At 55.1% G+C, this 12,484-nt stretch overlaps 1 protein-coding gene across 1 annotated transcript in view; it reads right to left on the reverse strand.

Moving 5' to 3' along the window:
* GTF3C1 (general transcription factor IIIC subunit 1) overlaps window positions 1-12,484 on the reverse strand; it is a 78,323-nt gene that overhangs the window by 56,415 nt on the left and 9,424 nt on the right. Inside the window, exons 3-6 of the mRNA XM_066275493.1 lie at window positions 11,947-12,123; window positions 10,960-11,103; window positions 9,006-9,102; window positions 1,334-1,457 (exon numbers count right to left, since the gene is read on the reverse strand). Of these exons, the coding sequence (XP_066131590.1) occupies window positions 1,334-1,457; window positions 9,006-9,102; window positions 10,960-11,103; window positions 11,947-12,123 (542 nt within the window). The remainder of the gene's footprint in view (window positions 1-1,333; window positions 1,458-9,005; window positions 9,103-10,959; window positions 11,104-11,946; window positions 12,124-12,484) is intronic.

Consider the following 12,484-nt stretch of genomic DNA (forward strand, 5'->3'; position numbering starts at 1 on the left):
TGCTGCCCCGAAGCCCCGAGTTTTAGGTGTTTTGGAGGCGGGGGGGGGGGGGGGGGGGCTGTCACGTGCGGGTTTCCGTGAAGGGCGAGCAGGCAGGACCAGTTATTATGAGAAGCCTGCAAATTTCATCAGCTGTCTTTTCTCCTGGACTGGTTGGTTTCTGCAGAAAGGGAGCCTCTGGCCTCTGGTCTGGGCGGGTGAAGGTCTGGCTATTCCAGGAGCCACGCTGGGAATGGCAGTGAGGAGACTTACCTTCCATTGTATGGGCACTGTCCCTTGTCACCTAGCCCCCATTTTCAGTGTAGCGCCCTGTCCCTATCTGGGTCTCGTGGCTGTGAGTCTAGAATCCCTCCGGTGAGTCTTCTCTTAGGGTAAACCAGACTGGGTCTCTGTGGGCAAGGGCCCTCGCTTGGCCGTGTGCAGCAGGCGAGGGGCCGGGGGTACAGATGGCTTTTCACACGACCACTGACCAATTCTCCAGCTCCAGCTCCGTCCACGCGGCGCTTTCAAAGGTACCCGGAACCTCCAGTTTCAGCCGACTTCAGGTCCTGAGGCGTCAGGTCTTGGCTACTGCCCTTGGCAGGCACTCCGCTGCCCCGGCCTGCGCAGGCGGTTCCCGTCGCCCATCTACCTCTGAGCACCAACATGCTGTTGACGGCTCTCTCTGCCGTCACATCCCGCCCTTTCTGTACCAGTGGGTTTACTCCTTTCATATCTATCATCATCCCTAGAGCTGAATTCGGGAGACTACCATCTTTTACTGAAAGCTCTGACCCTCAGCTTTTTTAATGACTTTGGTTAATCAGGGGAGGTAAACAGCACGGCGCAAAAAAATCAAGAATAGAAAAAAAATAAAGGACTAAGGAAGGTTTTCAACGTTTTATAGACCATTGTCCTTAGTTGAACTTTTTGAGATTTAAGTCTTACCTCTGCTGCTGCTGCTCAGAGTGTGCAATCTTATGTAAGTTAGGCAGCATCTGTCTTACAAGTAAAATGGTGATACTACCTGAATAATGGGACCTGGCCACACAGCGCGCTTCAGTGGCTTCGTGTACAAAGGACAAGGAGAACCTGTCCTTTGTACACTGGGGATTTGAAAAATTAGAGGGACAGCCACACAGAGACGTTTGCCAGCAGTCAGAGTCACTGTCACTCAGCAGACACTTCCGGAGTACCTTTATAGAGAAGACCCCAGCCAGGCACCGGGAAGAGCTGAGGGGATGTGAAGGCCCCCACAGCGGGCAGACGCGACGAGAGGCGGCCGGAGCCGAGAGGGAGGAAGGAGCGGAAGCCGTCGCGCGGCCCAGGGAAGCGAGGCTGAGACCGCCTTTACCTTTCTTTGTCTTACAGGGCCCGCGTTCAGGGTGAATCTCGTGTAAGGGAAGAGAGATCACCTTCGTCAGACCTGCATTCAGCATGTACTGGTACAGGCGCTTAAACGTCCTCTCGCACAGCCCCTGCCAAAACAACAGGGAAAGCGACCATTAGGCACAAGCAGGTGGCTGAAACTACTAAAGAAACACGTGAACGAACACAAATTCGAGACCCGAGTTAATCATCCTGAGTGGGAACATGCTGGCGGTATTAATGAGGAAAGGCTGCCAAGTGGCATTGTCAAGGGAACAAAACAGGCGCAGAGCAATGCAGGAACAGCTGGACCTTCCGATGACGGGACACACACACACACACACACACACACACACACACGACGACCACACACGACCCTTTTCCCAGAGAGACCCGGAAGGATCTACCGGGCTGAGAACGAGGTTGAGGGAGGGAAGAGGAGACTTCTCATTGTATACCTTTTCATACTGTTTTAATTTTTACCAACTAAGTGTATTAATTATTAATACATACATGCCTCCCACAGGCAGTGGAGCAAAGAGAAAAAAAGTTAAAAACATTTTTAAAATTGGAGTCTGTCTGTGCAGTCACGACTCGCCCTCACTCACACTCCCCAGAGTCTGTCTGTGCAGTCACGACTCGCCCTCACTCACACTCCCCAGAGTCTGTCTGTGCAGTCACGACTCGCCCTCACTCACACTCCCCAGAGTCTGTCTGTGCAGTCACGACTCGCCCTCACTCACACTCCCCAGAGTCTGTCTGTGCAGTCACGACTCGCCCTCACTCACACTCCCCAGAGTCTGTCTGTGCAGTCATGACTCGCCTTCACTCACACTCCGGCCGGAGTCTGTCTGTGCAGTCACGACTCGCCCTCACTCACACTCCCCAGAGTCTGTCTGTGCAGTCACGACTCGCCCTCACTCACACTCCCCAGAGCCTATCTGTGCAGTCACGACTCGCCCTCACTCACACTCCCCAGAGTCTGTCTGTGCAGTCACGACTCGCCCTCACTCACACTCCGGCCGGAGTCTGTCTGTGCAGTCGCGACTCGCCCTCACTCACACTCCGGCCGGAGTCTATCTGTGCAGTCGCGACTCGCCCTCACTCACACTCCGGCCGGAGTCTATCTGTGCAGTCACGACTCGCCCTCACTCACACTCCGGCCGGAGTCTATCTGTGCAGTCACGACTCGCCCTCACTCACACTCCGGCCGGAGTCTGTCTGTGCAGTCGCGACTCGCCCTCACTCACACTCCGGCCGGAGTCTGTCTGTGCAGTCGCGACTCGCCCTCACTCACACTCCGGCCGGAGTCTATCTGTGCAGTCGCGACTCGCCCTCACTCACACTCCGGCCGGAGTCTGTCTGTGCAGTCGCGACTCGCCCTCACTCACACTCCGGCCGGAGTCTATCTGTGCAGTCGCGACTCGCCCTCACTCACACTCCGGCCGGAGTCTATCTGTGCAGTCACAACTCGCCCTCACTCACACTCCCCAGAGTCTGTCTGTGCAGTCACGACTCGCCCTCACTCACACTCCCCAGAGTCTGTCTGTGCAGTCACGACTCGCCCTCACTCACACTCCGGCCGGAGTCTGTCTGTGCAGTCACGACTCGCCCTCACTCACACTCCCCAGAGTCTGTCTGTGCAGTCACGACTCGCCCTCACTCACACTCCCCAGAGTCTGTCTGTGCAGTCACGACTCGCCCTCACTCACACTCCCCAGAGTCTGTCTGTGCAGTCACGACTCGCCCTCACTCACACTCCCCAGAGTCTGTCTGTGCAGTCATGACTCGCCTTCACTCACACTCCGGCCGGAGTCTGTCTGTGCAGTCACGACTCGCCCTCACTCACACTCCCCAGAGTCTGTCTGTGCAGTCACGACTCGCCCTCACTCACACTCCCCAGAGCCTATCTGTGCAGTCACGACTCGCCCTCACTCACACTCCCCAGAGTCTATCTGTGCAGTCACGACTCGCCCTCACTCACACTCCCCAGAGTCTGTCTGTGCAGTCACGACTCGCCCTCACTCACACTCCGGCCGGAGTCTGTCTGTGCAGTCGCGACTCGCCCTCACTCACACTCCCCAGAGTCTGTCTGTGCAGTCACGACTCGCCCTCACTCACACTCCCGAGTCTGTCTGTGCAGTCACGACTCGCCCTCACTCACACTCCCCAGAGTCTGTCTGTGCAGTCACGACTCGCCCTCACTCACACTCCCCAGAGTCTGTCTGTGCAGTCACGACTCGCCCTCACTCACACTCCCCAGAGTCTATCTGTGCAGTCACGACTCGCCCTCACTCACACTCCCCAGAGTCTGTCTGTGCAGTCACGACTCGCCCTCACTCACACTCCCCAGAGTCTGTCTGTGCAGTCACGACTCGCCCTCACTCACACTCCCCAGAGTCTGTCTGTGCAGTCACGACTCGCCCTCACTCACACTCCCCAGAGTCTATCTGTGCAGTCACGACTCGCCCTCACTCACACTCCCCAGAGTCTGTCTGTGCAGTCACGACTCGCCCTCACTCACACTCCGGCCGGAGTCTGTCTGTGCAGTCTCGACTCGCCCTCACTCACACTCCCCAGAGTCTGTCTGTGCAGTCACGACTCGCCCTCACTCACACTCCCCAGAGTCTGTCTGTGAAGTCACGACTCGCCCTCACTCACACTCCCCAGAGTCTGTCTGTGCAGTCACGACTCGCCCTTACTCACACTCCCCAGATTCTGTCTGTGCAGTCACGACTCGCCCTCACTCACACTCCCCAGAGTCTGTCTGTGCAGTCACGACTCGCCCTTACTCACACTCCCCAGAGTCTGTCTGTGCAGTCACGACTCGCCCTCACTCACACTCCGGCCGGAGTCTGTCTGTGCAGTCACGACTCGCCCTCACTCACACTCCCCAGAGTCTGTCTGTGCAGTCACGACTCGCCCTCACTCACACTCCCCAGAGTCTGTCTGTGCAGTCACGACTCGCCCTCACTCACACTCCCCAGAGTCTATCTGTGCAGTCACGACTCGCCCTCACTCACACTCCCCAGAGTCTGTCTGTGCAGTCACGACTCGCCCTCACTCACACTCCGGCCGGAGTCTGTCTGTGCAGTCGCGACTCGCCCTCACTCACACTCCCCAGAGTCTGTCTGTGCAGTCACGACTCGCCCTCACTCACACTCCCCAGAGTCTGTCTGTGCAGTCACGACTCGCCCTCACTCACACTCCCCAGAGTCTGTCTGTGCAGTCACGACTCGCCCTCACTCACACTCCCCAGAGTCTGTCTGTGCAGTCACGACTCGCCCTCACTCACACTCCCCAGAGTCTGTCTGTGCAGTCACGACTCGCCCTCACTCACACTCCGGCCGGAGTCTGTCTGTGCAGTCACGACTCGCCCTCACTCACACTCCCCAGAGTCTGTCTGTGCAGTCACGACTCGCCCTTACTCACACTCCCCAGAGTCTGTCTGTGCAGTCACGACTCGCCCTCACTCACACTCCCCAGAGTCTATCTGTGCAGTCACGACTCGCCCTCACTCACACTCCCCAGAGTCTGTCTGTGCAGTCACGACTCGCCCTTACTCACACTCCCCAGAGTCTGTCTGTGCAGTCACGACTCGCCCTCACTCACACTTCGGCCGGAGTCTGTCTGTGCAGTCACGACTCGCCCTCACTCACACTTCGGCCGGACGATACAGCCTAAACGCCCTCACTCACACTTCGGCCGGACGATACAGCCTAAACGCCCTCACTCACACTTCGGCCGGACGATACAGCCTAAACGCCCTCACTCACACTTCGGCCGGACGATACAGCCTAAACGACTGTGAGCGCATCCCAGCTAAAGGGTTTCAACCACCGGCCTCCACTACCGCTGTGTTTTTTCACATAAAAGTCCTTAACTTGCCAACACTGAAAAGTGAGAGATTTCATATAAAAAGCCACATGCTGCTTCTCCTGAAAAACAAGATCTGGCAACAAACCCTAGGCCTGTGCTCCGTGCAGCGGGCGGAGCCGAGGACAGTGCCCCGCCCAGACTGCGCGGCCGCGCGGTGCAGGTGCTCCCGGAGGCTCTGCAGAGAGGCCGGCAGTTTCCTCTGAGTGCCACTTTTGTGCTGCTCTTCTCTTACGACAGTTAAGAGAAAATGAAGTATCTCTTGAATCCATGCTGATATCAAGCTGAACTTCTCCAGTTCTGCCTGACCTGTGGACTCATTTGTATCCCCAGCCCGGCCACTGCTGGGCTTGACTCTGCAACCCCTGACCGGGGAGGCCGGTGACCACTGCTGTAAGTCACGACTAGCCACAGGAGGACGCGTGACTGAGAGCTGTTAGGTGAGTCTCACAGGTTTTCCTCTTACACTCTGGGGACAGAGAGGGAGCAAATGTCTGTGGGCTACCGGACCACATGTGTGATCAACTCCGACTAGCCAGCACTCTGGCTGCTGGGGGCAGAACATACAGCTATCAAAGAAATACAGGTGGCCCCCATACGGCTCATTCAAACCCACTGGCTTGGAAATGGCATCTATTGTTGACCTGGCCATGCCCCCAGTATCGTGGAAAGAACCTTCAGAAACTCATTCATCAAACCCCAGCCCCAACACATGGTCCTCAGCCCTGGTCCATTCTGCGGGAGGGAGGATGATGTAGTCCTGCCTCTGAGGGCTACCATCAGGGGCTCACAAAAGAGAAAGAAGCAACGGGAGCCTCCCTGTGCCCTGTCCCCCAAAGTCAGCATCCACATTCCTGTCGTCTCCCTCACCTACGGCTAGGTACTCACTGACTCCTGCCCAGGCCGCCCTGACCTCGACTCCTACTGCCTCATACTCAGTAAATCCTAAAGTGAAATGTTGTCCACCCAAACTTGTTCCTCTTTCTGTACTTGACTTTATTCATACATCCATTCACAAATACAACTGAGCCTTTACTGTGGGCCAGGCACTCTCCTCATGGTGGGGTTCAACAGTGAAGACATGGTCCCTGGCCTCACGAGCTGGCCCTCCAGTTCCAGTTGATGTCTGCGAGCAGCACTAACCCACGTAGGACCAGACTCCTCGTTCAGCTCTACATCCTGGCTGAGGTCACTCCCCAGGTCCTGCTAGTAGCTCCTCCCAAATGTCCCCTAAAAACTTCCAGTGAGTTTCCCACCCCGCCTGCGGCAAGAGCACCTATCTCGCTGCCCACTTCCAATCTCTCCCTGGTTCACCAGTTCATTTCCTGAACACGCTTCTCTCCTGGTAACTCACCCACTTCTAAACTGCCACCAGCACTCTACCAGGCTGAAGTCCCCTGTCCTCCACCTGGCACTGAAGACCCTGCCTGGGTGGCCCCAGCTTCCCCTTCCCGCCGACCCCGAGAAAGTTCCGCAGCCTCCCCCAGCCTCCCCTCTGCTCAGGCCGCTCTCCCTCGCCAGAAACGCCGTCCCTCCTGTCTGCTTCGGGAGCACCTGACTTCCAAAGGCCAGCTCTGACACTCGCGCCAGAGCGCCCCAGCTCTCCGAAGGAGCCACACCCTGCCTCCCGGAGCTCCGCCCTGCCTCCCGAGCAGCTCTCCAGCGGGTGCCCCCTGCCCCTCCAGCGGGTGCCCCTCCGCCCCTCCAGCGGGTGCCCCCTGCCCCTCCAGCGGGTGCCCCTCTGCCCCTCCAGCGGGTGCCCCCTGCCCCTCCAGCGGGTGCCCTTCCGCCCCTCCAGCGGGTGCCCTCCGCCCCTCCAGCGGGTGCCCCCTGCCCCTCCAGCGGGTGCCCCTCCGCCCCTCCAGCGGGTGCCCCCTGCCCCTCCAGCGGGTGCCCCTCCGCCCCTCCAGTGGGTGCCCCCTGCCCCTCCAGGTCCACTGACTGCTCCACGGCAGCGCGAGGCACCCCCACCCCCATTAGTTTTTGCCATCTTGGTGTGGGATGTGGTTCTGACTCACAGTGCCCACTCACTAAAGTTTCTGTCGAATGAATCAATGAAATGTCCTGTAACAGTTGTATCTCGTTGCTTATAGTCTGCAGGGCTGATCTGAGACCAGACGAGGCCCTCTTGCCCGCGTGGCCCAGTAAGGAGAGGGCTTCAGTCTGTGTCTGCCTGGGCTGCCCAGGAAACATGAAGAGCGAAACAGGCAGACAGTCTTTCATTGGGCACGTAGGAATCTTCTTCATTTACGTTAGGGTCTCTTAAGAAGAGGCCTGGAAAATCTCTGCCTTCCATTTTTCTAGTTTTGATAAGACTCAGACAGAGCGACATTTCTCTCCTACCACAATCAGCAGTGCACACATACAGACAAACTGTGCCGACTCTGTGCCCCAGTGTCTGAGGTGACAGAGCAGGGGTCTGGGGGCGCTGGCCGGCGCACAGCTGGCCCGAGAGAATGAAGGCCCAGGTCTGCCAGAGCTTCTAATATTTCAAGGGAAGCTAGAAATTTAGATGTTTCAGGAGAAATCTCAAACTTTAAAAAATGCTAGGTCAAATTTATTTTGAACAATGTACAGGCCAGGCGGGACCCACATGCCTCGGTTTGTAGCGTCTGCTTTGCGGCCACTGGGGTGCAGTGAACCTAGCATGGGGAGCAGACCCTCCCCTGAACAGTAACAGCGGCGACAAGAGCTTCCTGACGGGGCACACGGTGAGCAGAGGGACCGTCCTGGCGTCTGGGAGCGGACTCTCAGCCACGTTCCTTTGGGGACTAATTTCTGTTACCCAAAAATCTTAAGCTTCAAGTTCTACTTAACCTAGAGGGCAACTGGTTTTTCTCCCATTTCTAATGCTGGCTTTTCCTACACCGCCACTGAAGACTGCTCACGCCAGACTGGACGCAGCACCCCCCACGCCTTCCTCCGCTCGTTCTCACTCGCCGCTGCCTCTGCTCTCGGCCCCAAGATGATACAGGCTGGTAACTGCTCTCCCTCCATGTCATCTCACCCCCTTCTTAGTAAAGTCACTGATACGTCAATATAAAACCCCTGGGAACAAGACTACAAGCTGGGCCCTGGCAGGGTAGCTCAGTTGGTGACAGCATCATCTCAACATGCTGAGGTTGTAGGTTCAATCCCCAGTCATGGCACAGACAAGAATAAAAAAATGAGTGCACAGATAAGTGTGGCAACAAGTCTGTTTCCCTCTCTCCATCTCTCTCTCTAAAAACCAAATATTTTTTACAATTACAAGCTTAATTACGAAAGTAAATGTCCATGTCCAGACTTACCACTCCATAGGGACTTTCTTTTTTAAACTTTATTTATTGATTTTTAGAGAGAGGAGAGAGAAAGGTGGGAGGAGAGGAGCCAGAAGCATCAATTTGTAGTAGTAGTTGCTTCTCATATGTGCCTTGCCTGTGTAAGCCCGGAGATTTGAACCAGCGACCTCAGCATTCCAAGTCGATGCTTTAGCCACTGCGCCAGCACAGGTCAGGCCTCCATAGGGGTTTTACAGCAGGTCTTAGAACAAACCCCCGGGGGAAAGGAAGTCAGTCAGGAGCAAGGAGGGTGAGGGTTAAGGCCTGGGAATTTTTTGTGAAAATCTCACTTGTTTCATGCAGGGAGAGGCAAGACCGCCCTACAATTCACAGGAATAGTACCGGACCAGGCACTGCGGGCTGTGGGGCAGGGCAGCGAGGCCTGCCCGGGGCGGGGGCGGGGTGGCCAGCCCAGGAGAACTGCCCAGGGCGCCCGCCCACCCACAGGGCCCAGCAGCTCACCAGCTCTTCCCGCAGCTTCCCCAGGGTCTCAATCTGGTTATTCCGCGTGCTCAGCACCATCGAAAGCTTCTCCATGAGGATGTTGTATTTGCTCCTCCTGTGACAAACACAAATTGGTTCATTTATTCAAACCTATTGCTAAAGGCTGCTTATTTTTCCAGGCAAGATTTCAAGCCCGACTCCTGAACTTTACGGCTGGAGAGAGTGGTTCGGTCACTTGATCAGGGGCAGTGTACAGACCAGACTCTATGAAATGACCCTCTAAAATGCACACTTTGGTAATACCTCAAAGTGGAGGCTGACAGTCCTTATCACTCACTTGGTGAGGAAGGCGGGTTATCTCATAAAGAACTTCAGTGAGTGAAGAAGCTGCCCTAAGGCTGCCGGGTCCACGACAGGAACGGAGGTCGCCCCCTCAGGTCCAGGGCTCTCCTCACTGGATCATGACACCACTGACTCCGAAGCCCTGGGCTGAGTGACGGGTCCCTCCTTATGTTGTATTTTCATTGTGAAGTCAATATCACAAAAAATGCTTCCACGCTAAAGGCCACCAAAGGAAGCTACTATTCAAGAGAAGCGCTCCTCCCGTGTGTGCCTGGGGGACCCCGGAGGGGTGTGTGCGCAGAAAGGAGCCTCGTTGCCAGCACAGCTGGGGAAGGAGGCCTTGGCCTGACCTGCCTCCAGGCCCAGGGGCAGGGAGGGCTTCTGGGTGGGGCCCAGGGACTGCACACACTTCTCCATTTCTGATGCCTCTCGAGGAACGAAAGAACAAATGAGGACATCGATATTTACTGTATAGGAACTAGTACCAAGCACCGTGTCATAGCCGCTATACTGAAGAGCCAAGTGTTGTTCAGGGAGGCTCGGTGACTCTGCCTGCGTCGGGATAGATTTAACTACAGATTCTGACATCATCCACTGTTCCCTCTTCTAGCCACAGCTGCCCGTGCTCTTGGTGGACCACAGGCTACACGCCAGTTGTGAGTTTGGTGATAGATATTTTACCAGTGGACAGTATGACTAAATAATTAAAATGTAATTATCAGAGTATAATTCTCCCCCATGTATTATTTCTAAAACACAGATGTGAAACAAATTCAGCCTGAGATTTCACTCCTGAAATCCTCAGTTAGTGCCACGGGCAGAGGGAGCGCTGGGCCCTGGGCAGAGGCCAGGCCTCTGTCATTTGCGGAGAATCAGTCGGTTCCTGCGGTCCAGGGAAAGGGTCTGCTCACCGCCTCCCAACTCTCCCGGACAGCGCCCACCCCCAACACAGAGGACTGGTAGCCAGGCCCTGGGGCTCACAACTGACCCAAAGGCACTCATTCTAGGCCCTGCACCACCTGAACCCCCCCCCACCCCGTCCCTGCCCATCCCACAACGGCAGAGATCTCTCTGCAGGGTGGAGGGACACTTCTTTCCCCCATTCCTACGTCAGGTAGTCAGTCACCCCAACAGGGAGGGTTAGAGCCAGAGACTCACTCGCACAGGCCCCTGGTTCTCAGAAGGGAATGTTCCATCAGCTTGATGTATTGCCTGCCTATGACACACAGCTAAGTAGCAACACACTAATCTTAGTAGGACCTTACCATCTACAGGCTGATCATGATGGCTGCAGGTCCCCAAACCATGCCATTTTAAGTTGAGATAATTCAACCTCAACTCTGTCACCATAACAAATCAAATTTGATTTATTTTTATTTTTACATTCCCCAAAAACTTTGCCAAAATATGAATAGTCCCTAATGCTGGGCTCTGGAGGTATAGGCATTTTTTACCTTCTTTGCTGTATAATTTCCAGGTTTTTTAAAGGAGCATGACTTATTTTTCATAATCAGAATAGATTATATTTTTTTAGAAGTTGACTTGGTTTGGCCTCTGCTCTTTAAAGACATAGTAATACAGAGGGCTGCAATACGGAAGTAGCCGAGTGCTGTGGTCTCACAACACCTACCTGTCCACGTGGAACCGGTTCAGGAGCAGCAGGATGGAGTGCTGCTGGGCTCCGTTGGGCAAGCGGATCACGTGCGACTGCATTGTGATGAGCCCATTTTTGTTCAGAATTTTCCTGTGATAGTGGAGCTTCCCGGCATCCACCCTGGAGGAGAGGATCACTGTCACTTTGCTTTGTCAGTTGCTTTCGCCCACCCATGTCGAGAGCCTCTCACCTGGACATAGACACCAGAGATACACCCGTCCTATCCTGAGAGAACAGTCATTATGAGACAATGACCTTGGAAAGAACAGCCATGCCCGAGCCCAGGAGCAGGACCCAGAACTCCAGGCAGGCAGGGTGGGGAGACGGGAGCAGAAGCCAGGACAGAGCAGGAAGTGGTGGCCAGGGCAGAAGACAATAAGGGGAGTGATCAAATACGAGATCATCAAACATGGATCTCTACTCCTGTGATGGCCAACACAAGGGTGACCATACATCCTGGTTTACCAGATGGCCCCAATTTATGCCCACTTCCGTGGTGCTCCCCCTGGGCAGCTCTGCCTTCCACTCTGTGTCCGATTTGGACAGTAAGTCATATGGCCACCCTAAGTCTCTTCCAAAAGCAAGCACTGTGCTCCCAGCCCCCATGGACTGGGGACTGCTGAGAGGAACAGGGAAGACACGTCAGCAGGCTCCTGCTTAGACCCAGGGCATAATGACCAGTGAGCCCCATCGTTTAAAGCAGAGAGGCAAATCATCCTTTTACTCAGCGATTTTCAACCCTTTTCACCTCATGGCACATAAACTACTAAAATTTTGTGGCACACCAAAAATACATTTCTTGCCTATCTGAGAAAAAATAAAAGGTATAATTTTGATTCATTCACACCAGTCAGCTACGGTTGTGTTGGCTGTTGTCATTTTTTTCTTTGACAATCTAAGGGGAAAGAAATAAATGCCCCTAACTCGTCAGGTATGGCCCGCTGGTTGAGAACCGTGCCGTACTTGAACGCGGTGCTGTGGAGGTCCCGCTGCAGCTCCCCCTGCCACCGGGACCGGCCCAGCCGCTCCAGAATGCAGTAGGAGAAGTCGGGGAGTTTCAGGTCAGGGTCGCCCTCCAAGCCTATCAAGGCCCTGTAACGCAGGTCCTGGGAGGCAACGATGATCAGCTTCTTCCCCCACCTGCAAATCAGAAGCAACCACATGAAAAAATAACATTTTGATTTTTAAAAAATTGAAACATAAAAAAGCATAACCATGGCGAATCATCATTTTCTGCTTCACCTTAGAGGTTTACAATGAATTCCCCAAGTACGCCAATGTTGGTCTGTGCACTGTTGCATAATGTTCAGGGTGAGCGGAGCCAATGTCGTCACTGCTTTGTAAAGCCCTCCCTGGCCTGGCGAGGCGCTCAGACCAGAACCCCAACTCTCCGCCAGGGTCTGGAATGTCCTCCACACCTTCCCTGCTGGTTCTGACACAGCTGGTTCCTCTTCCAGGCTGCTCTTCCCCAGGGGTGTGTGTGTGTGTGTGTGTGTGTGTG

This window comes from Saccopteryx bilineata, chromosome 4 (genome assembly GCF_036850765.1).
Source record: "Saccopteryx bilineata isolate mSacBil1 chromosome 4, mSacBil1_pri_phased_curated, whole genome shotgun sequence".
Classification (NCBI taxonomy): domain Eukaryota; kingdom Metazoa; phylum Chordata; class Mammalia; order Chiroptera; family Emballonuridae; genus Saccopteryx; species Saccopteryx bilineata.